The 27,522-nt window shown below is 30.2% G+C and overlaps 1 protein-coding gene and 1 long non-coding RNA gene across 4 annotated transcripts; one reads left to right on the top strand and one right to left on the bottom strand.

Annotated features, from left to right (window-relative positions):
• Positions 1 to 22: 22 nt before the first annotated feature.
• Positions 23 to 27,309, bottom strand: LOC145004349 (dammarenediol II synthase-like). 3 transcript variants are annotated; one of them, XM_078963244.1, is made up of 14 exons: positions 27,005 to 27,308; positions 20,593 to 20,781; positions 13,418 to 13,507; positions 3,926 to 4,120; positions 3,546 to 3,630; positions 3,217 to 3,383; positions 2,940 to 3,128; positions 1,917 to 2,273; positions 1,679 to 1,837; positions 1,300 to 1,346; positions 1,078 to 1,221; positions 592 to 850; positions 434 to 517; positions 24 to 361 (listed from the first exon to the last, which is right to left on the bottom strand). In XM_078963244.1, the coding sequence occupies exons 1-14, from the start codon at positions 27,203 to 27,205 to the stop codon at positions 251 to 253; spliced, it is 2,277 nt and encodes a 758-aa protein (XP_078819370.1). In that variant the 5' UTR covers positions 27,206 to 27,308; the 3' UTR covers positions 24 to 250. The 3 variants fall into 3 exon arrangements, with proteins under 3 accessions (XP_078819371.1, XP_078819370.1, XP_078819372.1); XM_078963245.1 differs by lacking the exon at positions 13,418 to 13,507 and having other exon boundaries at positions 23 to 361; positions 27,005 to 27,309; XM_078963246.1 differs by lacking the exon at positions 3,926 to 4,120.
• Positions 8,204 to 10,012, top strand: LOC145006024 (uncharacterized). Its single transcript, XR_013662755.1, has 3 exons — positions 8,204 to 8,564; positions 9,066 to 9,824; positions 9,915 to 10,012. It is a non-coding gene; the product is annotated as an uncharacterized LOC145006024 (long non-coding RNA).
• Positions 27,310 to 27,522: the final 213 nt, after the last annotated feature.

Below are 27,522 nucleotides of genomic sequence, written 5' to 3'. Positions count from 1 at the left end.
CATATTAATCATGTATATAGTTTATTTGATTAAAGTATAATACAAAAAATGTGCAACACTTCAAAAGTTTTTGAGTACATGTCCAACTTATTTTCACAGCATATATAACAGATCCCAGGCTATAGTACAACTTATTTTTATATCATATAAAAGACCCCACAACTTAAGCTACATGACACTCATCCACATGTGATGTGCATGCATTTTCTAGTCTTATTGTTGAAATAAGGAGCTCCAATTTATTATATCTTTATGTAGCCCAAAATATATTGCGATATTTCGAAAGTGCCAATAACGGGAATATATTCCTATATAACGGATAATGTAGAATGCAGTTCCTCATTGCAGTTCCAGTCATCTCCTACATTATTATTTAATTACATTATTAATAAAAACCGATAAACCATGTGTTTCAGTTCACATTCAAATTTACCTGTTGTGGAAAATCTCCATCATCCATCTGTGCATTGATCAAGATCTTTGCTGCTTTGTGTAATGGTGTTGGATCTCTTTCAGCCTGATCAATTGGCAAACAATTAATGTTAGTTTCTTTCAAGTAATCAAAAGAAAAAGTGATTGGTATAAGCTAACCTGTCCAGATGACATGAGACCTAGCATAGCCCATGCTGTTTGAACTATATTAGTTCTATTTCCATCTAGTGGTGTGTAGACTTCGCTAGGGCAAGATTTGTAGCTTTCTCCCCAACCACCTTCTTCATTTTGTATCGAAAGTAAAAACTTGGCTCCTTTGCAAACTGCTTCACAATCATTATATGTTTTTCCAGCTGATTCTAAGCCTCCTAACGAAAAGAATGTGCCGTATATGAAACATATCCCCCAATAGCCATACCTATATATATATCCAGTTCCACAAGTTTTTGGATCAATAAATTAAATCTGATTCAGACTGTTTGGTATCATATTTGGAAGCCTCGATCTTGGCTCTTTTGATATGCCTATTACTTGGTCAGATTAAGAGGTTGGTTGTGTCTGAGCCAATCGGACCTTTATTCATTCATATCTGACTCAATCAACAACTATCAAACAACGCTTAAGTATCTTTGTTCAAAAGCTTACCATGAACCATCTTCCCATTGTATATCCTCTAGATAACGCACTGCATTTGCCACAGCCTTTTCTATTTCTTTCTCCCGATGCCCGGGGTGGAAGTGTTTGAACTCTATGAGAGCTTGCATCACTGAAGTTGTACACTCAACATGCCTAATTAGATCACCAATAAATAGAAATGTAAGGGTTTATACAATTTTGCTAAATAGAAAGATTCGGTAAAGACTTTACTCTCTTTCAACAACAATGTCAGCGAACATTTCTGAAGGATTCAATGTCTACATAGAGAGAAGGCATAAAAGTGTTAGCATTTTATGTTAAGCCTAATCACAAAAATAGCCATCTATTTCTCAAAATAACTTTTTCATTGTGAGTAAAACATCAACTTTTTTTTTTCGAAATTATGCATTTTTCACGATATTGTGTTTTAAAAACATATTGAGACATTAAAAAAAATTGCGAAGAAAATATTGAAAAAGCAAATTTCCCAAAAAAATGTATTTTACAAAATAAGTGGGTGTGATAAAAGTTTGTGCGATATTACCTTTTTTGTTATTTTTGTAATTAGCATTTAATTTATCTCTAAAGGAATTATTGACAACATTTGTACCTGTAAATATGGATGTGGGATTGGTTTTTCCCAAACAGCAAAACCTCCTGTTGTAGGGCTTTGTACATAAAGAAGGAAGTTAACAGCATCATACAGTCGCTGGTTATCTACATTTTCTCCAGAAATTTCTTCGGGCATTTGGGATAGTAAAAGTAGGCACTGCAACATTTTTTTAGTGTTAAACAATATTTCCTCCAACATGTGAAAAATAAGAACATAAAATAGGTTGCAATATCACTTTCAATGCTTCTCCTGTGCAATCTGAGACAGGCCACCCATGATCTTGATCTGTGAATGTCCATGATCCTTTGCTAAACTGTCGACACATTTTAGTGAAATCTCCTTTCGGGTTTTGCTTAACCTGAGATTCTTTGATAAAGAAATGGGCCTTTTTAAGAGAATCCCCATATTCTTCAGGCATATTACTTGCGATTATTGCTTGAGTTGCAAATGCACTACACCATAATTGACTACCAAATGTTTGCGACTTCATTCCATCTTCTGCTAGCCACAAGTAATCCGGTAATCTAGCAAGGTGATGCTTGAATTCATTCCCGTTTGGGTTCTCTGCCCACCAACACATCATTTGAAAACCCTACATCCAAAACCATAGTTATAAATTTATGGGATGTTTTTTCTTCTCATTAAGTCATTTTTGGTCACTTAATTTTTGGTTTTGTGCTCATTTGGTCACTTAACTCTTTTTAAGTTTTAAAAGGTTATCAAACTTTTAGCTTTGTGCTCATTTAATCACTTAACTTTTGGTTTGGTCACTTAAATTTTAAATTTGTGCTGATTTAGTCGCCTAACTTTTAAAATTGTACTAATTTAGTCACTAAACTTTTATTTTTCTTAAAAGTTAAGTGACTAAATAAGCACAATTTTAAAAGTTAGATGACTAAATGAACACAAATCCAAATCTAAGTGACTAAATGAGCATAAAGTTAAAAGTATGATGACCTTTTAAAACTTAAAAAGAATTAAGTAACTAAATGAACACAAAACCAAAAGTTAAGTAACATAAAATGACCTAATCCCTATATACAAATATTTACAATCTGTTTCCTTTTTGGACTAAATATTAAAATTGCGTAAATCATCGCCATTTTACCCTTACATTCAAAAAAAAAAATCACAAAGTCTTTTGCTCAATTTTGTTGGTTTTGTAAATTTTGCTACTCATTTGTAGGTTTGAGATGGGAAATTTGAATCCATATCCCCTTTATGTTTTATCACTCAAAATACTTGATAGTACTTTTACCTTTTCAATACTTGCCATGGTAATGTACCTGCTTTCTTCAGCGTTATAACGAGTTAACTCAATTGTTCTTTTGAGGGCCTTTTCTCTTAGTTTGGTAAAAGGCCAGTACTTGAAGAGTGGCTCACTTAAGTAATAAAGACCATCCCATATCAAATCTTGGACTATTGTGTGAGGGTAATAGAGATCTTCCTGTATTTCATTAAAATAACAATATATTAGTTAGTACAAGACCTCTTTTTCGTGATAAACATGCTTGAAAAGTCGATTAGTTGACAACCTTACAACATTGATGGCGTTGTTTATTCCAATTTATCTCATCATATGGGGTAAGATAAATCTCTTGCCTCAGTTGAAGAACAAGATCAGTGATTGGACCATGGAATTTTCTCCCGTACAAGTATGACATGGGCATGTAGGCTGTTCGACAATAACACCACATTTTTCCTACACAATGGGCAAGAAAAATGGCGAGATTGATCAATTAAATTTTTTGGTTCAATATTAAAACATTATTGCTCGACTTTTATCTTAATCTTTTCGACATTTTCCAATTATTCGTTTTACTTTGTAAGCCTTACTTTGAGATATGAATTGGTATGTAAGTACCTGGATGAAAGGGTAGAAACTCGGGGAAAATCCAAAATTCTGGTGGTATTGGGTTGCATCCTTCCCATTCATATACACCAAGCACCTATACACACTAAAAGGTGTTAAGCATTTAAATAAATATTTTTCAAATATTATGCAACAAATTTCAATATATTTGATATTGTTTGTTGATAAAGTTGATTTTTAAAGGAAAAAAAATGAAAGTTTGAGAGAAATAAATAAATATTACTTTCTTTAATGTATTTTATTTATATGATACAAATGAACAAGATGAGATATGAAAATTTATATGATACAAATGAACAAGATGAGATACAGAAAACAAGATATACACAATACAGAATTTGTATAGATGTATGTGATGCAAAAATCTTTACCGAAAGATAAAGTTTTCCCCAAGATGGTACATAAGTTGCACCACCATGGTCAAGTATCCATTTCCTGGCTCGAGTAAGTGCAACATTTTTGTCATCTTTTTCTTCCCCTAGAAGTCGTAGGGATATGTAGCTTAACACGGACACAAACATAGTGCTATGTCCTTCAATATGAAACCCCCATCCTCCATCTTCATTCTAACAAAATTAACACATTCTCTAATTAAGTTGCTTAAACCAAGAAAATTAACAATATTAAGCCAACGCTTAGTTAAAAGTTGCAAATATGCATGGTAATTTTATTACATGGACATTTAACATAATATAATGATGAATGAATTAAAAATTGCAACTTGTGTTATTAAAATTATTGATGAATGAATTTTTAAATATCAAAGAAGATAAACATTGTTGAATCCATGATGAATATCTTGTGGGTTGAGTCCCCGATCTACTCAAACTCTTCTAATCATATAAATGGTTCAAATTCAATTACATGTTCATGCATATAAATGCACAAATCAGATATACAAATTACGTATATAATTCATTAGTTTATCTATGAGATTTTAGAGAGAATATTTAGATTAACTGAAAAACTAGCACCACTGTTGAAGCATGTAGAAATGTTCTCTTGATTTGTTTATGTGGACTAAGTCTATCTAAAGTTTAAGTTTCCATGTTTTGAGTTTGTGTCTTATTAAAATCAAACAGTCAGTAGTTCTAAATTGAATAGGATGTTGAGATGTTATTCAAAAGTTAATTTCAATTAATGGGCATTATTAATGCTCATTTTGTTTTCTAGCTAGGTAGTGTGGTAGAAAGGGGTCCAACTATTTAGATCATTTTTATATTCTTAAATGATCTTTTAATAATTATTCTAACTTTTTTATAAAATAAACTAATAATTACAAAATAATTATTTTTTTATTAAATACTATTATATAATATTAGACCCCCCATGATTATTTTATATTTTACTTCAAATAAAACTAATCATTACATTCTAAAAGGTTCAATATAAAGATATGTTAATAGAGAAAAAGAATATCATTTTTATAAAAAAGTATTAAAATAAAAATATATTTATTTTTTTCAAATCTATAAAATAAAATATTTTGAATAAAAATTTTAATTATTTTTTCTGTTTTTAAATAAAAGGGAAGAATAAGATTTTTGGTGTGTATGTAGATTTTCATTTCAGATTGATGTATACTTGTATACATACATGAAACAATGGTTACTATAGATATATGTACCGTCACTATATTTTCTATTAATAATACTTAGTTTTCATTTAAATATTTAATATCATTTTATTTTTATTTTTTGGTTTATAAAAATATTAAAATATATAGAAAACGTTGACACATTGTATATTATTTGATTATAAAAGAATAAAATATATAATAAATAAAAAATTGATACTAATTAAATGATAGGTACGAGTTTAAAAAAAATAGCTTTTAGTAATTATACAAGCTATTAATATTATAAATACACGGAAATTTATATCTAAAAAATCATTAATGAAAGGATCCTCTAAAAAAATTTAGATCCAATTAGTACCACCCGTAGGAATAATACAAATGGTCCAATATACTAATTTGTTTGTGGTCTAAAGTAGGTAATATGTGTAAGTTTTTATACTTTTAGTTAGGAGGTTGCTAAATTGATATTTGACACCCCTTAAACATCTTATGGATTTTTTATTAAAAGTGAATATATAATAAACTATTTATAATTTACTTTTTTTAAAAAACAATGCAAATTCAACAAATAAAAAACCTTAAAAATCAAATATATCTACTTCTAAATTTATAATTAATGCATTAATGACCGATAGCTATATATATCATATGTTATACCTGTTATATGAGAGGTCGTATCAATGTAATAAATGCCACCTTTTCATTTGTATCCTTTGATTACTAATATGACATTATATCCTAGTGGTTTGTATCATATAGGCAGATCAACTATCTCTCTTGTGTGGTTTTGCAAGATGCAATCTAATTCACTTTAATTTTTTTTCTTTGTATTGAGGTCTTTGGAATACTTATATCTTCGTTATTAAGAGGGGAAATACATGTTTAAAGAACAATGCATTTCTATAACCCATTATCGTGTCCTTGTGAACGTCAAGTAATTTAGATTATCGTGTCCTTGTGAACGTCAAGTAATTTAGACTTGTGTATAAGAAATTGATAGCTACTATGATTTCGTACATTTCAAATAAAAATACAATCAACAGTCTTGAACTCTTTCTTTATTACCCTTGGTGTAGTTACTGAAAGCTACACTAAATACCCTACACTCAAATGTTTTATAAAATCTAATTTTGTTTTTCAAAATATTGCATAAAAACTACACTAAACTGCTCTAAATATTGCAAAAAAAAAGTTTCATTTTTTAAATTGCTGGAAATTGAAGGCATTTTCTTTTTATAACATGTTCGTTTTCGTACAAGAGAACTTGTTTTTATAATTGTAAGATATATTGATGTAATATATAGAAAAAAACACATATAACTACACAAAAAGAATAATGCATGTGTCACCATTTCCTTTAAAGAACTTTGCCATACTATTGTACATTTGTTTTTTAAGATACAACAACAGCGAACAATTCTTTAATCCTGCCAATTCAACTAGACCTACTTGGCGATAGCTTTAAAACTTATAGTAGTAATATGGTGGTAGAATAAAGGAAATTAACACTTTTCTATGTATATCTTTTGTATTATAAGGCTATATTTATATAGCATTTTTGTAACAATTAAAATGAAAATTAATCCCGTACTAAATTCAAATAACAAAACTGAAATCATGTTTAGTTACTGATTTTTATTATGGGTTGACCACAAAATACAAAACCTAAATTATATTTAATTATTGTTTGAAATTCATCTTAAAACATACGTATTGCAATCCGAAAAAAGTGTTTATGAAAACTTATTATGTACTTTTGTGGTCGATTGGTTGTGCATACATGTCTAGAAGGCATGTGCTCACATATAAGATTAGTTAACGAAAGACAATTTTGGTACATATTTGAACACCTTCATAGGGATAACAGAGGGTATTTCTGCTATATATTTTGGTTGACAAGTTATTCCTATGTAGGATGAACAAACATCACCACACACACGACGACTGACCCACCATACTTTGTACAATAAATGACTTTTTTAAACATTCAAAATACAAAGAATAAAGCTATTAGAAAGGAAAACATAAACAAATAACGATTTTTCGATTTCAAGCTTATACAAGACCTACATCATGTTCCAAAATGGGTAAAACCTATTTGCAAAAAATGGGCAAACCTATATTTTTCCAACAAACCTCATATAAATGAAAACTGATCAATAAATTATTAGCCACCAATATAAAGTCCAACAATTGGTACCTAAAAATGATAGATATGTGTTACCATTAGAACATTCATTTAAGAAGGTATACTTATTCACCAGAGACCTGATGTTCTTGAACTATCATAAATTTTTTGTTAGCAATAACTACCTCTATGTAACTATTTGCTTAGTAGATCTACACTAATATCGTTTGTTTTTATATAGTCCGAGATATATAATATTAGGTATGGAACCATCAAAATTGACTTCATTTTGATTAAAAAATACAATATTTTTCATTGTTAGTTTTTTCCTATTGCTTTTGAGCTCATAATATTTATAATTTAATAATTTATCCCCAACATCTATTTATTTCTAATGTGTTGTTTATATTAGACATCTAGAAGGTTTCATAACATTCTTTGATACCTACCATATGTATACTTGTATCGTTCTTTTTGATGTGTTATGGGAAGAAGTTTATTAAGTTTTTAATGAACAATTTCAATCTTTCATTATAGTTTTCTATATTAAATTTGAATATGAAAGCTTATAGGTAATTGATTATGTATTCTTATATATGGTTTGTGGTGAAAAATTAAATATTTAAAACTCCATAAAAATATGTATAAATCATATCATCTAGTTTAATAGAGGATATAAGAAAGATGGTAGAGAGATTTGATTGTATTTAGTTAAAACTATTTAGTTTTTGATGATTATATACCTAATATTAGGTATAAAATAACCACATATTCTATATCTTCCATCCTAATAAATAAGTAGCCAATTGTTACGTGGCAATTGCTAAGCCCCTCCCAATCTAATTTTCCCGCTCAAACTTTCCAAGTGAAGTTCCGTAATTACCCTCTGCTACTATAAATTTGAAAAATCAGCAATAAAACTTATCTTGAAGAGTTCTTCGACCTAAAATCAGGAATGAAATCAACGAGAATCTCGCCTAAGTTTTTTCCTCTTCGTTCCATTTATATTGTTTAGAGTTCCCTTTTTTTATTTTCCCCTCAATTGTATATCCGACTATGTATCTTCATCACATAGAAAATCAGGAACTCATATATCATCCTTCCAAATCACAACATCTTATCAAACTAATCTTATACAAAATTGAAGGTGTAGGTTTTTTTTTTCACAAATCCTTTCTACATTGCTTCGCCGCCTTCTACCACCTTCGCCACCTCCGATTGTTGTACTGATCTAGGTTTCTCTCTACATGTTTAAATCTCAATTTATTTCAAGTGAAGATTCGTACCACACTTATAGTTTCAGGTAAACTTGGGTTATATAAATACTCAGTCGTCCAAATCCAATAAAAGATTTGGGTAGTTTCAAGCTTTGTTGTTCAATTATAGGTTCAAGCTAGCCAATTGCATAACTAGGCTCTTAAAATCAACAATCAATCTATTGACCTGCTTGAGCCCAAATCAGTAATCATTGAAATGAATTAGATTTGTTGTTGTCGGTGTGGCGAATCTGGAAGAATTTCACACAAATCCAATCTATTTACTTTTGTTTATATTTGAGTGATTAAGAAGGTTGGAGATGATGTCAGGTTACGTCTATGAAGGTTTCATGTAATTTCCTTAACAATCCAGATATATTTTTGTAATTTTTCGACTTTCAAGGTGATTCTCATTCTAGGTTTATTTAATGATTTCTTCGAACATATTTCTCATGCTTTAAATGTATGCTTATTTTGTTGACATTACGACATAATACCTAGGTTTGCAATATTTCTCTTATTAGGGACATTTTACTTTGACACAACAGGTTAAAGCAAGCCCCCAACTACAATTTTCTTGATCTTCATGACATGGTGGGCATTCATGCAATGATTTATGAGTGGTCATTTGAAGAAAGATGCGAACGCTATAGAGAGGTTTGCATCTCTTCATGCAGATATGTTGGATTAAGAAAACTTTGTTCTGCTTTTGTTGGATGTTGTATGGTTCCTCATATTACATCCGATATTCTTGGTACTCTTTAGTTTGATGATTCTCAATTAACCTTTTTTCTACATTTTTCAAGGTTGCAATTTCAATGCATTTACATTGAAATGGAAACTTAGGTTCGCTTTTATTGTTTACTATCAAATGAATATAAACAAATAATTAGCTAATAATGGAACTCATCAAATGGGATAAAAGGCATTTACTTTCATTTATTTGTTAAATATAACAAATAACAATCACATCATGCTTTCATTATATTAATACAAAGCCCTAGGGCGTGGTATGGTTTTCAGGTGGAAGCTTCGCAACATAATAGTGATCCAAAATATTGTCATTCTCTTGGGACATGGTACAATTTTACATGGAAATATGTTAATATCAAACATGATTCTATCTTTTTAATGTCATTTTTGATGCAGTATTATATAGAGGTTTTTAAACACAAATATTACATGTTTTTATATAATATAAATATAACTAATTTGCTAAATTTGTAAAACAGGTGACTAATGTTCATTGTAATGTTTCCTAAATAGGATGTGATTTGGATTCACTAAATTAAATGGTTTTTGGTTTGGTGAGTCTTTTTTTAATTGTATAAAGCTTTAGTTAATTCATATTTTTTGTTTCTATTTATAAAATTTGGATTTTATTAATTGGTTTGCAGAATGGAAAGATAATGACATTTGAAGAAAAAAAAGAGATATGACTAATCTTGGAGTGTAGTACCTTTGTAAAATGGTTTATGGAAACAAGTTATTTGGCACTGTAAATATTTGTTTGACTTTTTTTTTTTTTTTTTTTTTTTATAATTAATTTAATCAAATATTTTCCAGTTCCTAATTTTATTTTAATTTTAATTATAATTATAAAAATAGTTTAAGCTTGTTGGACAAAAAAAATTATGTTTTAATTTTTACAATCAATATATATTTACTTTATGAACCTGGTTTCTACGGATTTAAACCTAATACATATTATAGAGATCAGTTTAGGCCATCTTGGATTGTCCCTCAAGAAATTATATAGCCATTATGCGTCTTTTTCCTATTGATAGTGCTTTAAACTCGATTGCATTGTAGATCTTGATATTTTTATTTTATACGATGATTTACATGTTATAACTCTACCACTAAGTGTGAACATAATCATATTGCTTAATGTAAATCTTTGAAATATACATATCTACCTTACAATTTCTCATGATATCTCGTGAAGCGAAACAATTCTCTCTAATAAATGAATGTTTTTTTTATCACTTGTCAAATTCTTAAGAATTTTGCCACATGTAATTTTGTGGGCGTTTTAGAATTATTATTTTCCACTTAAATGTTTTTGGGAATTTCAATTTTTTAAAATAAAATTCCACAAAATTCTAACAAGTTTTATAAGGAAAGAGAATAATTCTATTAATTTGATAATAAAGTCTCATAAATGTTTTAAATACTATTTGATTTCTTTTAGAAATGTTCCAAAAAATTACATTATGTTATGTAAAAGTGTTATTTTATAAAATATTTAATGTTTTAAATATTGATATTAAATGTTTATTTTTAATAAACCCGTGTAATACACGGGTCTCACACTATACGAGTTTGAGTATAACCCCCATTTGCCTACTACAAAACCTTATGGTGCAACTAATAAGGTACATCAGAATACAAAGAGTTTATGTTTTTATAGAACTATTGGTTTTTGTAAAAACTAAGAAGATATATATATATATATATATATATATAATATAATATAATATAATATAATATAATTCTATATGGAACAATTTGTGTATGAAGCATAAACAGTGGAAATATTCTTTTCCTTCAAAATCACAAGAAATCAGTTTTTATAAATTATGAAAAATCGTTTTAAAAGTTAAAGAAAAATAACTTATAAATACAAGAAGTTCAAAATTTATTGCAACACCCCGACTCTCTGGTATAAACATTACAACTTTATTTTTATTTTGAAAGGTCTGCTCGACGAGTTGGATGCCCTGACTCGTCGAGTAGGAATGAACTTGGCCACGTGTCTTAAGTGACCAACTCGACGAGTTATAAGACATAACTTGACGAGTTATAAGACATAAGTCGACGAGTTGGAGCTGGAGGATGAAACACTAATTTTTAGGCTTTACACCCTATTTAAAGGACCTTAAGTCGTTTCCTCCATTCCTTCACCACCCCCTTTACGACTAAGAGAAACCCTAACCTGTCTAAATCTTGTTCTTGAGTGTTTTGAGGCTAAAAGTGCTTCGTTGGTGCATTCTTTGAAGAGATTTGAGGAGCCAGCGGATTGGGATGAAGATAAGCGTGTGGATCCAGTATCTACTTCATCTTCGCATCATTTTGAAGGTAACAAGTCATTACCTTGACTTCCTTCTAGCTAGACCTCTCCATGCTTGAGATTAGGTCCATTTTAGCATGTTGGTGATTCATTTCGGGTATTGGGCATGATCTGAAGTTGCAATTTCAGATATAAACCCATCTTGGTCTTTATAGTCACAAAGCTTCAGTCTTTAGCAAGATAATGCCTTTTCCTCACCTAGAACCTATTCTTTAGCTTGATTTTGGCCCTTAGCACCTTGTATGTATCTAAAGTTTGCAACTTTACGTAGGAAGTATGCCCTAGGAGCTTAGATCTGCAATATGGAGCTTTGGGATGGCTTATAAACATCTGAATGGAGAAAGGACTGAAGGGACTCGACGAGTTGCATGGCTAACTCGGCGAGTATGATGAAGATTAGCCTTTAAGGGTTTCTGCATGTACTCGACGATTCAACAAGATGACTCGACAAGTCAGTTAGGGTTTTCCCGACAATTAGACACACATGAACTCAACGAGTTGCTTGGGAACTTGGAGAGTCAACTAGGATCTTCAGAATTCCTTGAGTTCTGGAAGGACTCAACAAGTCAGTGAGCTGCACTCGACGAGTTGGGTCAACATGGACTGTTGACCTTAACTATTGACTTTGCCTTTGACCAAGGGTTGACCAGTTTGACTTCTGGGGTTATTTTGGTAATTTGGGATTTTATGGAATTGGATCATTGATGGGTGTAGGTGCTGGTGTTGGAGCTGTATTTAGAGGAGGTTGATATTATCATTCCGAGCTACTTGAGAGGTGATTTTTCCTCACTATACTAACAGGGTCGAAGGCACCAATGCCGACCTTTTACGGATTTGTATCCAGGTTATTGCATGACATGCTTATTGATTTACATCCTGGTAGTTAGGATGGTGATATGCTTAGTAACCTGGTTAGGTCGGTATCTTGATATATAAGATGATGTTATGTTAGTGACCGATTAGTTCTGTATCCTGCTTTGTGCTGAAGGACACCATATCTAGGGTGGTCCGGATAAACTGAAGGCCCTGTAAAGGGGTTCAGTCAGGCCGAAGGCCCACCGATCGGTTCGGATAGGCTGTAGGCTTTGCAAGGTGGTCCAGACGTGCCGAAGGCTCAGAGAGCGATCCAGATAGGCTGAAGGCCTGCGAGGAGGTCCAGTCAGGCTGAAGGCTCATTATGCATGCTGTTTGCTTATATGTTATTGATATGTTTTATGGTGTTGGTATTTTGGGGGTAACTCATGAAGCCTTCGAACTTACATTTATCGATTATTGTTTCAGGTACTTCTGATGATCGTGGGAAGACGAATGCATGATCGTGCACCTCATTATGTTTTATGATTTGATTCTGTGATACTCTGATGTTAAACAATTTTGAAAATATATTTGTAATAATTATTGGTTTTTGAATGATTTAAAAAGTTTTAAATTGGCGTGAATTTTATGGATGTTACATCTAATCTTGTATTTATTTCTATACAATTTTTTTTCCTAAGATTATAGGAAAGTACTAATATAATGTATATATAAAAAATATAGAACGTTTCCTCTAACTTATACTTATGAACACAAACTTTGGTAAATCGATGATATTCCATAATGAGAACTGATCCGTACACAATAATTTTTCTCCATACACAACAATTGGTGCTTTAAAATGTTATATTGTATAACTATATAATGCACGAATTATTGTGTATGACAAAAAATTGTTGTGTACCAATCACTTCCCTTCCATAAAACAAAAACAAAGATAATAAAAAGTATAACGGTGTGTAATAAAAATGTATTCAAATGAAAAGACAATGATTTAGACATGATTCTTACTTGATGATTGTAGATAAAACGTTTCATCTCTTTCTTGTGCTCCTTTGTTAAATGTGTATCGATGGCTCCACTAATGTATAAGATGATAATCTGCACATTCAAATTGAGTTATCTTTATTTTCCTATATATTAATAGTATAATGTTGATTTTAAATATACTTACAAGAACATAAATCAACTATCGATCCTTATGATTTATAAAATATTACACTTGTGAGCAAATTCGCATGCAATTTCTCTATAAAGCAAAAGTTGTGGCTCAAATTTGAGATATCAAATCATACATATTACTATAAAAAACAAGTATCATAGTTGTTGAAGTAGATTATTTAACAAAAAAATTGGTATCATATCTCATTGAAAATTTTGTTAATTATAACTAGTGAAAGGGTGATGAAATATTGTTAATCTTTCATACTGTATGAGAAATCCATCATACATAATTCATCGTTATGTATGATATTTGTTTTTATAGATAAGTGACTAAAAATGTGAAACATTTTACCTTTACATTTTAATGAAAATTTTATAATTTAACTACTAAAAACCTAATTAATCCCCTCATTTAATATTTAATATTGTTTCCCATCCTCCTCAATTTCATTCCTTTCAAAATTCCATTACAGCTAAAAGAAGAGGTACCCAAATTCATTTCCACAATTTGATACCATCCCCTAAAATTCGTTCTCTTCTACTGACTGAGAGGTGGTAGCTATATAATGAAGATGAAGACGATGATGATGCATCTGAAGCACATCCTTAATTCCTTATGGTAAATTCAATTCTGATGTATGCATGTGTTAAGTTTTGACTATAGCTTCAATTACCTCAACCACCTTTCTATTATCAACATGTCTTACAATATTTATACGCCCTAATTTTGTTTTGCATATTAATGTTGGTGATTCTAGTCTCACTTGTACCACACACCAATCAACCCTCATGTACTGATAGTCCTTAAGAAAATGATTTTATTGAATGAAATTAACATCTTCATCTTACTTATATCGGTTGCTCTCTATTAGTATCTTATGAGGTTCCTAGTGTATTGTAAGGAGAGGTTATCCAAACCATTATTAATGTTATTAGTCAAATTCCTACCACATATAATTTTGGCTTGTGTCCTTTTGAAAAACCATACTTGCACTTACATGATTATTCCTTGTTGTGTATCTTTGGTTGCACTTTTGTTCTTCGTCCTCATGTTAACCATAACATGTTGTCTCATCTATATGTGCTATTTATTCTTTGAGTATATGAAATCAATCAAAAGGGTATAGTTTCTTTGGTCTATTATGTCATATTTTTGGTGCATATTCCATTCGTTTCCAATTCCGATTTGCCTCATGACATGACAAAGTCAAATATTTTGTTCTTCGTCCTTGTGTTAAGCATAACAATTTGTCTCCTTGGTATGTGCTATGTGTCCTTTTAGGATGTGATATCGATCAGAAGGGTATAGTTTCTTTGGTCTGTTTAGTTAAAAAATTTATATCTCACATCATGTCATATTTTTTGAGCATTTTCCATTTGTTTCCGATCCTACTTTGTCTCATGACATGACAAAGTCAGACCTTTAGATTATTGATCCTTTTAGTGTTGGCATTGATGGAAATCCATCGAATGCCTTGTTTCATGAGATCCACACCATAAATTGTTACATGCCCCTTTTTCACGTATCATAATATTATTTGTTTTGGTCTCTCGACAAGAAAACTTCCTAGGGGGTCACCCATTCTAGAATTTCTCTCACCCAAACACACTTCACTGTAGAGTTCTTATGGGATCTACTGCCTCAGGACTTTAAAACGCATTGTGATAGGGAAGGTATCCACACTCCTTATAAGGAAAGTTTAGTTCTCTTTCCTATTCAATGTCAGAGTTAATGGTTATTTGTTATATAACTATTGGACTCTTATTATTTTTTATATCAAAACATCCTCTCTTCTTTCTTACGGATCATGTGATCGGTAATATCTATCGACGTAAAGGACAATGTTTTATCTCAAAGGAAAAATAGTCCAATGCTAGTGTTCAGACTCATAATTTTGATTGGCTCAATCAGGTTACTTTAAACTTTTAGGAGGCGTTGAGAGTTAAAGGTTATTTGTTATATACATGTAGGAATCTTATTATTCTTGATATCAGAACATCATCTCTTCTTTCTCGTGGATCATGTGATCGGTAATACCTTTTGACGTAAAAGAAAATGTTTCATATCAAAGGAACAATACTCTATGAGGGAAAGTAAGTAGTCTGAATGACTAAAAAGGATCTACGTGAGTTGCATTCCCAATGCCTTAAGTTATTCATGACCCACGAGCCCAGTTATCCCAGGGCGTTCGTAGTTTGACTAGTGGTACATGTATTGAAGGAATGGAAGATCATCTTAAGGTGATGATTGGATTGCACATATTCTGTAGGACTTGCAAGCCGTTGGTTTATTATTGGACGACATTGGATCAAAAAGATAACCTTTATATAATATAAGATTTATAAAAAAGTATGAAATATATATATATATATATATATATATATATATATATATATATAGGTGTGAACATTATTATTGGGCATACACTATTATAAGCACATGATATATATTTGGTACTGGAGGAACCATGAGGAAACCCACAGACCTAGTGGACGATACTCATGAGTGGAATAGTGGTATGTATGGTAGATATTTTGTGTCATTGCCTTTCTGTGCTCGTTTTATGTTACCTCAGAGTCCTTTGGAGTCTGTGTTAAGTATTGAGATAAAAATAAGCGATTTTGTTCCTGTTCGGGAGAAGTTTGATGGGTATCTATTGTGATTTGTGGACACACTTTTTCTCTGGTTTTGACTTCGATCAAGATCAATTCATTTGACGTTGTCATTGGTATGAATTGAGTGGATAGGTTCGTGCTAGTGTCAAGGGTATCATTTGACTGTGTTGTATGATGTTATGCATGTTATATTTTTTGGTAGAACAATTTATCAATGATGACAGGACAATGCATTCTAGTGATGTGTTATGCTCTAATATTATGAGGATGTATTATGCATGTTATGTGGTGATGAGAAAATGATGAAATATAAATGTCCCTTTATATGTAAATGAGTAACAAATTAATAATAGGGGAAAACATACTTAGAACGGAAATGGTAGTAACCTAGAATTAGGTGCTTACCCTATCCGGATCGTATGATAGCCGAATAGTTTGAAATAGTACCTATAGGATAAGAGCATAAGCCAATAGCGAAGTCGAGTGTTTTTCTAGACAACCATTTGGTACATGGTCCCTGTAGTGTAGTGGATGTACTGGAGTGATGTTAGCTATGCGGTTGGCGCAACGCAGACATCACGTTTGAGTGGGAGGTATAAAGATGGAAATAGTAATTTTACCACTCTCGAATGGCCACACATCGTAATTCTACATGCATCATCAGAGTAGCAAACACGGAGTTTTGGGGCAATGTTATGGGTGAAAGTCGTGTCTTACTTAGTGCATTACACCGAATCGATCATGTTAGTAGTGAAAAAGGGTTATTCCTTATGGGTTAGTGATGAACATAAAGACCTCAATAATGAAGTAAAAAAGATAATAACGAATATTAATATGTAAAATATTATAGTGATGAAAAATGAAGAATAATTACAAGGATGAGTAGTGATGAGTAATTATTAAGACTAAATTGCAAATTTTGTCCCTATGGTTAGCAAAAAAATGTGGATAATGTCCAAAATCTTTTGACCTTGCATGGATGGTCCAATACCGAATCTTTTTTTGGTTATTATCCATGTCAAACATAAAATGACTATTATACCCTTTTAATTTGATTATTCCAATATTATTTTATAATTTAAAAATAAAAAAGAAATATCATCCCCTGTGTTACCCTCTCTCTCTCTCTCTCTCCCTTTCTCTCTCTCTCTCTCTCTCTTGCTTCTTGATTCACCACACACAAGAACAACCATGGGCTATAACCCATATATGCAACACCTTTAAGTGGATGTTTCTAAAAAAATCAGAAGAATGCATTTATGGAGAACTGAGTCACTACAACGAATATAGGGATTTGGACCTTCAAGAAATTGAGATATGAAAATGATGGTGATGAATAAGTGTTTAGAAATCGACCCTTTATCATATAGACACACTGATGAACCCATAAATTGACACCACCATACCATCTGATAACCCTAAGTCTTTGATTCGAACAAATACAAGACCCTAGTATCTGATCTAAAAACCCTAAATCGTTGTCAATGGAGAAAACCACCATATGAGCTACTATACGCGCGCGCACACACACACACACACCAGATGCCCCGCTATTAATAGTTGTCGAATGAAAACCTAGATTTAACGGTGAAAACCGTACCGCCTTAGAAGTATTTGGTCAATGGAACCCTAGAAATTTTTGACGTCGACTTCGCTAGAACCCCAAAAATATCCTACCATTGATAATACTTTGAAGTGTTGTCCATCTGGTTCATCTAACAGATTTATACCCTAAATAGATCTACAATATGCTTGCTTGTGTATGTCAAATATTCATCTAATTTATCTCACAATTCAGCTCATGATTTTATAAACATGAAGTGTTCTTGATTTGGTTTATCAGAGTTTGTGTTTATTGAATCAAGAAGAGAGATCGAGAGACACAGGAGAGAGAGAGAGAGAGAGAGTGAGAGAGAGAGATAGAGAGAGAGAGAGGTATGTGTGTGCTTATATGTGTATTAAATCTGCTTAAGGTTTTCCCAGAACTTCATTATGTTCGTCCATGTAGTTACTCAATTTCTAAAAGGTCCAAATCCCTAAATATGTTCACATTTTTTACAACCCATAAGGACTAGTTTTGCAGTTTAGTTAATTATTAATGAAGATTAAAATGAAGGTTGGTAATAACATATTATACTGATAACTGTATAATGTATGTGATGCTACATAATGCGTGAAGTTGATTACATGTTTTGTGATGATTTACTGACCTGTTTTGGGATATGCATGTTCTCCAACATTGTGCTTATGATTGACTTACTTTGCACTTGCTGACACTTATTCTTTTCTTGTTGCTATTGCCTTGCGTTGGTTCAGGTTTCATAGGATATTGCTTGTGAGTTTGGGATGCTTTTGGGCAGTTTACATTTATTGTTCTTTTTAGTACTTGATACCTTCTTGGAATGTATGGTGTTTACTTTGTTATTGAACTTATAAACCTTTCATATAACATTTGAATAATGTGTTTCTTGATTTTGTCATGAAGGTGACACTGTGGTTTTAAATGAAGGTTTCTGTTAAAATGAAAGATTATTTAAAATCTTCTGCTAACGTATTCTGCTAGAAGTTTTGAAAAAAAAATGTGAAATTTGAGTAAAAATCACAACGTTACAAGTTGATATCAGAGCTAGGACACATGTCGATGTGTTCGACAGGAACATCAAACTTGTAAAGGGGGTGAAGGTGGGTGGATACTTTCACATGATCCCACATTGGCTAGGAAGGAGAACTAAGCATTCCTTATAAGGGATGTGGATACCTTATCTACTGTAACCGTAGTTGTCCCTCTTCTATGATAGTCCACACATCTTAGTAATTCTAACAACCTCCATGTTTATTATTACTCCTTTTATTCATCATCTTTTGCTTCTTTTATTGATAATAAACATCATTTTCTATGAAACTAAGCCCAATAGAAAGATTACTATTGAACCCATTTGGTAACATGTTATGGATGAGGAATTGGTTTCCTTTAAATAGATATCAAGAACACATTCTGATTTGGTAATATTCGTGATGAGGTTTACATGACACCTCGTTAGGGTATTATATCAACCTAGTGAAGTTTCTTGAGTTAACAAACCCCTATACGAACTCAAAAAAAGCTCTTATTGCTTAGTTTTAGAAGTTTTATACAATGAATACTTTGCTTGGTTTTTTCTATTGTATTCTCATCGTTTTTAAAAATACATAATGGTAAATCAGATTCTATTATCCATATATATATATATGTAAATGACATGATTATCACTTGTGATGACTATGATGGATTTGAGTCTCAAAAGTGTAATTTGGCATATTGTTTTGATATGAAAAACTTGGGAATGATATGTTATTTTTTGGTATTAAAGTCTCTTAATATAAAAGTGTTATATTTTTTAGTAGAACTATATTTATGATGTATTTTAGAATGTTTGGCTCCCTAAAAACAAGACTATAGACACACCCTTCAACCAATGCTCTTTATTGATAGTGTTCATTCATTGGATTTGTGCTTATACCCTAATATTATGGGCAATTTGGTTTATCATTACTACTTTCTCAGACATAACACATTCTATTAATGTAGTTAGCCAATTTGTCATGGCTCCTAGTATCGTTTGCTAGGGAGCAGGTCTTCGCATTTTGAGATATCTACGAGTTACTCGGTTTTCAAAGTCTTGTGTTCCCTTCGACATTCTCTTTAGAGATGCATACTTATAATGATGTTGATTAGAATGATGATGCCAATGATCCCAAGTATAATATTGTTTTCTACATCTTTTCTTGAGATTCTCTTATCTTATGGAAGAGTAAGAAACATAATGTTGTTTCTCATTCTTCCATTGAGGTTGAGTATCATGAAATGGTCGTTACTAGTTATAGGATTATTTAGTTGTGTTTGTTTATTGTGGGCATATGTCTTGATGTTTCTTAGCCCACTCCCATACATTGTGACAACATACGTACAATGCATCATACAATGAGACAACACAATTACAATGCATACCAATCATAATTTTGTGATTAAATAGTAGACAAATCATATTGTGATTGAATGTGATTACATGTGTTATCATCTCCAACTTGAAATCATTTCTCTGTCTTATGTCCTTTAGCTCTACATTATACTAAAGTTCATATGACTTCAAGATTCGTTTCTCATCTAACAAACTCTTGATGTTTATTGGTGTTATATTGTGAGTTTGAAGGGAGCTTAACATATATTTATCTTAGGCCTTTATTTATCCCTTTTAGTTATGTTTTTTTTTAATTAACCGGGCTCTTAATCTTACGTCTTCACTTATATATAACGGTTATCGCAACCGGTAAACGATCAGATATTGGTTTTTAAACGTTTTTCACTACATATACAAAATCAGATAATAGATATCTTATGAATAAAAGGAGTATTTGACGAAACTTACAAGTGGAGGAGTGAAAAATAAAGGGCCACCATGTTCAGTAGCCCAATGACCATCTTTTGTTTGGATAGCACGATTAAATCTGACTGCTTTTCTTATTGCGGTTGTTACCGCTTTTTGATTCGCTTCCTCATTTTCCTCCAACCTTGCTGGTGGTATGCTTAATACATCAATTCCATTCTCCTTGATTAACTACAAAAGATTATCCACTTTATACATAGAACATTGTAATCATTACATTAAAAAACTGTAAATCACGTTAAAAGTACTTACGGAGAAACATAGAAGTATATGGCGATAGATGTTATAAGATGCTCTTGGTGAGTATTTGGGAAGTTTTAAGTACTATTAATGCGTATATATGTGTCTTTATGGTAAATACTGGTAACTAAAAATATAATGGATTATTATCAATCCTCTTGATGAATAAACTTATGATTGTTGTAAAAGCTCCCAATGAGCAGTGAGCTTAAAGAAGTTATAAATTTGATGCTCTTGATGAGCTTATAGAAGTTATGAAGTTAATGCTTTTATTAAACTTGAAAAAGTTATCAAGTTGATTCTTTTGATGAGCTTAAAGAAGTTATGAAGATGATGCTTTCGATGAGCTTAAAGAAGTTATGAAGATGATACTCTTGATAGGCTTAAAGAAGAAACGGAGTTGATTCTCTTGATGTGCTTAATAAAGTTATTAACATGATGTTTTTGATGAGCTTAAAGAAGACGATTTTCTTATTGAGCTTAAAAGGATGATGCTCTTATTGGGCTTAAAAGATACCGTTGATCATGCTCTTATTAAGCCTATAGAAGATAAAAAGATGATTATCTTATTTGGAAAATGTCAGATATTGTGATAATGCTAGTGACGAATGTATGACAAAATTTCAGGGGTAGCATATATGATTCTAAGGGTAGCACGCTAGAAAATTAAAATTACGTTGGAAAATTTCCCAAAAAATTTACAATGTGCTGCAAATTTGAGAGGTTGCATCGGCTACCGTGAGAACCCCTAAATCCGCCCCTAGATGATGTTATTTTGTAGCTTATGTGGGAATTCACGTGAAAGACGTTAATAGTGAGATTATGTAGATATGAAATGAATGTTTTGAGAATTGATACATGTTAGAATAATGAAGGTTATAAAATTATGTGAGAAATGATTAAAATTTGTTTGAAGTTAGAGTAAATTACATGAATGGTCCCTATGGTTTGGGGTAATTTGCACGTTTGGTCCTTAACTTACTTTTTTAACTCGGAAGGTCTTTACTGTTTGTTTTTGTTACGTGTTTAGTCCCTTCTATTTGTTTTTGTTACGCGCTTAGTCTCAGTCTTACCTAAAAAGACTATTATTTGATTAGGGAAAAATGATGGGATAAGTAGGGTAAGGTGAGTGGAGTGGGGTTGGGAGTGTGTTTATTTAAATAAATTAAAAAATCAAGGGCAAAATAGTCTTTTTAGGTAAGACAGGGACCAAACGTGTAACAAAAACAAACAGTATGGACCTTCCGAATTAAAAAAATAAGTTAGGGACCAAACGTACAAATTACCCTAAACCATAGGGACCACTCGTGTAATTTACTCTTGAAGTTAATATGACATGTTTTTACGATGAATGGTAAAGATGCAGATGTTAACTTTATGTTTCAATATGTGATGTAAACTAATAGAATGAAGATCACAAGATGGTTAAAATACTTTGATGAGTTTACACTTGATAGTATATAGTGAGAGATTGCTAAAAGTAGTAGTTGGTGCGTTTATTGAGTTGTTATGGAACAATGATGATTATGGATTGAAATTATATGTGCTTTTACTGTGAGTTATAATACATATAACTTGCAAAAGTTTGAAGTTATACGAACTCCATGGTTGTATGGAAAGTTTGTAATATTACGTACTAATCTTTAGAGTTTACCAATTTTTATGATGTATATTTATAGGTAATGTACTAATATATAAATTTGTATGATGTATATTTATAGGTAATTTATTAATATACAAATACGCAGAAAGGATGTTTTAGTTGAAGAACATGACCAAGATAAAGATCAAATTTAGAAGATAGTTGTTAGATTAGTCGACATGTATAGTTATAGTTTTCGTTATTTATTCAATTACTAATTGTGATCCATGTATATTATACGAGTTAATTAAAAAAAATTAAATATTTATTAAACAATTTTAAAGTAAAATTTGAAATAAATACAACCAAAATTTTGCATTATTTGAATGTGCTTAGATTTAGGAATTTTAAAATCAAATGGAAAATCTATATTATTGAAATTGATATTTATTTATTATTATATAAATACCATATAAAATTTAATAAATAGTAAAAAAAACATAAATAACATGTCAGCATTAATTAATCTAAAAATATAAGTGTCAAAAGGCTTAAGAAGATGACAAATCAAACAAATAAATCTTGATTTATTAAAATAGACTAGTTGTGAAACCAATGTACTACATGAGTTTATTTAAAAAAAATTAAATATAAAGTTCTAAACATTTAGGAGTTTTAATTTATAAAAAAACTAAGAAAAATCTTTAATTTTTGAAATTAAAGTATTCATCATGGTTGTCAAAATCGCGATCTTGATCGTAGGATCGTACGATCCTACGATCCTATGTATGAAAAATGATCCGAATCGTAAAATGATCGTATTTTGGGTAGGATCGCATGTAGGATCGTAAGATCGTAGGTAGAATCGTAGAATCGAGATCCGATCCGATCCTACCTTCCTTTAATTTTTTTTTCAAATGAATTTTTTTAACTATTTTATGTCTTTTACCCTTTACTAATCTACCATTTATCATTTTTATTGTGACTTATGACTAGTATTTTAAAGTTTTTATAACTTTTAAACGAAAAATTAAATGTTTGAAATATTTTTTATGATTAATATTATAAATTAAAATTATATTCTATTTTGTGGGATCTTAGGATCTCGATCCCGATCTTACGATTCCGATTTTGCAAACCCAAAAACGATCATAGGTAGGATCCCGATCTTGACAACCTTGGTATTCATTGCATTTTTAAATTTAAACAAATAATTTAAAAAAACAAAGAAAATAATTGAACATTAATTTAAGAATTTTGAAATTAGAAAGAAAGTTACATTAATAAATTTTATACCTATTTATTATTACATTTATTACAATTATTAAATTTAAATACTATATAAATTTAATAAAAAAACATAAAATGACGTGTGCGAAAAAAATATATTTAAAATAATCACAAAATGTAATATAGTAAAATAAATGAGAATATAACATGTAACAAATTTTTATTTTATTTATTATAATAAATATACAATAGTTTTTAAAAATAGTTTTTAAAATATAGACTAATTTCCACGATTTTATGAAAAATACAACATTATGTTTTCGATTTATAAAATAAAAAAGAATTTTTTTTATGTACCTTTAGCATAGTAATCAGGTGTCACATGAGTCATTTCAAAATGGTTTCATGCATCTTCTATCCTCTTATTTTGCTTTTCAATAACTTTTTTCTAGTTCAACAAATATATTCAGAATTTAAAAAAAAAGCCACGTAAATGTATTTACCCTAGGAAATAAGATAAGTTAGATTGAAATCTTCAACCCAATTAATAAATGTATTTACCCTAGGAAATAAGATAACTTGAATGTAATGAATCAATTGTAAGTTTTATTTAAAATAACTCATTTTGAAACAATGTTTTAAGGGTTATTATGAGATTGTTTATTTAAAATAACTTAATTTTTTTTATAAATATGTTTATTAATTTGTGTAAAGTTAAAATGATTTTCTTTTAAATGCATTAGTTTCAACGTAATAAGTAAAAAAATTGTTTTTTTTAATATTCACTAAATTCTACTTATATACGTAAAAAATTATATAAGTAAAAATTACTAGAAAATATCTATTTACATATTATTCGCTTATTTCTTTTTACAAATAACAATTTATATTTTATCATCTATAATAATATTTTTTATAAAGTTTTAAACCAATAACATTAATAAGATCCTTTATAGAAAGAAAATTAAATGTTATTGGTATAATGCATATATTTTTTAATATAAATACAGAAGATTAAGGCTATCCCCACGATACATTATGGGTGATGTGGATATTTCAACGCAACAACAGTTAAATATCATATCATCGATGTGGTGAAGGCAATGAGAAATGTCACAAGTTATAGTGTTTTAATGTTGAAGGGCAGGAAAAAAAATGTTAGTTGTGTTCATTTTTATTTTAATATGTATTATTTTTATTACAAATTTTTTTACAAAGTAATGAGATATTTATATTTTTATTAATTTTGTGTTTATTAAACATTTTTTCATATATATATATATATATATATATATATATATATATATATATATATATATATATATATATATACTAGCAGCGTACCCGCGCAAAGCGGCGGGGCATGTAAATTCTTTCGGTGATATGTTTCCTCTACAAAAATGTTATGTTACAAATGAAAGTACATGTCGAAGACAAAATAATCAAACTATGGTGTTATTTGGGAGATGAAGTCATTTTTTGTTCCCAGACGGTGGACTTTATAGCAGAGAAGGGAACAAAAAGGTATATGCGATTGGAGAGATATATTTGAATCAACATGTTAAATTTAAGGATATCTAAAATGGTTCAAAATTTGAATGAATCCGGGATTTGAGGAAACCATATCAAATTGTTGAGAAATATAAGGAGATTTGATGATAATTATTTGAATTCAAAATGTGGTTAAAATTTAATATTATTTTATTAATGATTAATTGTACTATCAGCTTCATCATTTGGACGTCTTAAAAAAATATTATTATTATAATCAATCTATTTTTAGAAATAATTAGATTTCTTTTATAAGATAGTAAAGATAATTTAACTAAAAAAAAGTGAAGGAATATGAAATGTGAGGATTTGAAAAAGTAATGAGAGCAAGAGAAAAGCGAGATAATTTTGAAGAGGCACGGAAAATAAAATAACATATGAGATGTTAGAATATCATCCGGTCTAAATGCAACAATTATAAGAAGTGGAATATAGGTCTCATTTTGAAAGTTTATATATATATATATATATATATATATATATATATATATATATATATATATATATATATATATATATATATATATATATATATATATATATACAAGGTTACAACCCGTGAGAACCACGAGTAAAAAATATATAAAACATTTATATTATTAATAAGAGTTAAGTTTGTTTAAAACTTTTGGTAGTGATTATTTAAGATTAATATATATTTATAAAACATAATATAAATTTGAGTATATTGAATATATTGAATATTGAATATGAGCATAATTTCAAATTTGAAAAAATAATCGGCAAAACTAATAAAACTTATAAACCAATATTTATTCTTCTTGGTTAATTCCTTAAATCTTGGACTTAGTGAGTTAATTTTGGATTAAAATAATGATTTCAAAAAGTGTCCGTATATAGAGGGATTCATACCGATGCATACCAAATATATGTATATCTATTTTTGTATTAAAAGCCCATGAACTTTTGTAATATAAAGGAAGGGCATCACAGTAAAATCACAATGAAGGAATATATATATATATATATATATATATATATATATATATATATATATATATATTATGCGTAAAAATATAGAAAAATAAATGAAAAAAAATGATATGTAATTTTGTTTAGATTAAAATAGGGGTAAAATTAGAAATATATTTTCAACTTTATTAAGAATATTCAAATTAGTAAGGAAAAATAATTTATCAAAAGCATATTATTTAAGTGGATAAGCGTTTTCATTTTATTTTGCCTAATATTATTCTTTTTAATAGCAGGACAATTAAAAATATTTATTTACCCTATCAAACTAATAAAACTTGGGGGAGTGGCTGCGGTAGAGACCGCAGTCTCCTTCCATCTCAGCATTAACACCGCCCCTCCACTGCGGTTTGGATGTTGTGGAGGCCGCACTGTTGTAGTCCCCGCTGCACTTTTTTTTTTTTTTCAACCAATCATTTTCTTTTTTTATTTATTCTTTTCTCTCTCCTAACCGTTTTCTCAGTCCCATATTGTAGTTTCAAATTGATGAAATAAAAAAAAAATGAGTTGACGTCTACGTGGCATAGGAGGGAGTGCGGTTTAGTGGCACGACTCCCTCCAACCTAAGATAATAAACAAAGTAAATTCCAAACAGCTCCTATATCTATTCAGAGTTGTGATATGTTCGTAACACATCATGAGAAATTAACATGTTTTTTAGGCCACCATATTACATTCAATTGAAATCATCTCTTTCGTTTATCACTATAAAAACTCATTTTAGTAGTTTTCTAGCAACAAATTTATAAAATACATATTAACCTTGTACATGCAAGATTTTTAGTGACATGAATTCACCTGTATCCGCATGAGTAAATCGCCAGATGCTTGAAAACCTTCCTTTTGACGTTTAAGGAAAAGTTGACGAGCGTTTTCTACTTCTTGGTGCTCTTCAGGAGTTCCAGCATCGGGATCAAACTCCCAAATTTGGCGGCCAACAAAGTTGTTGGTGCTAAATAAGTAAGGATCGTTACCTTCTGCTATCTTTAACTTCCACATCTTCTTTAACTTCAATGATATGCGTTTGCCGTGTTTATATATGGGGTTTGTTGGGTTCTCTTTTTAAACTTTTTCTTGGGGTAACAACTAACAACCTACGGCCATAGTTGGGGGACTTTACTCCTTTAAAAGGGGACTATTGAAAATATTATTTTTAATAACTTTCTGTTGGGTTTTGTTTTTCTTCTATCTCTTTCCTTTCACCAATATTATAATCTATTTCATCATACTTTTAAGTATATATATGATCAAAATTAAATCTATTCTTTCTCTAAAATGACTCAAGAACAAAATCTTTCTTTCATCTCCTTTCAATG

This window comes from Lactuca saligna, chromosome 7, assembly GCF_052625555.1.
Source record: "Lactuca saligna cultivar CGN05327 chromosome 7, ASM5262555v1, whole genome shotgun sequence".
Classification (NCBI taxonomy): Eukaryota; Viridiplantae; Streptophyta; class Magnoliopsida; order Asterales; family Asteraceae; genus Lactuca; species Lactuca saligna.
This window is presented reverse-complemented; position numbering and strand designations above follow the sequence as displayed.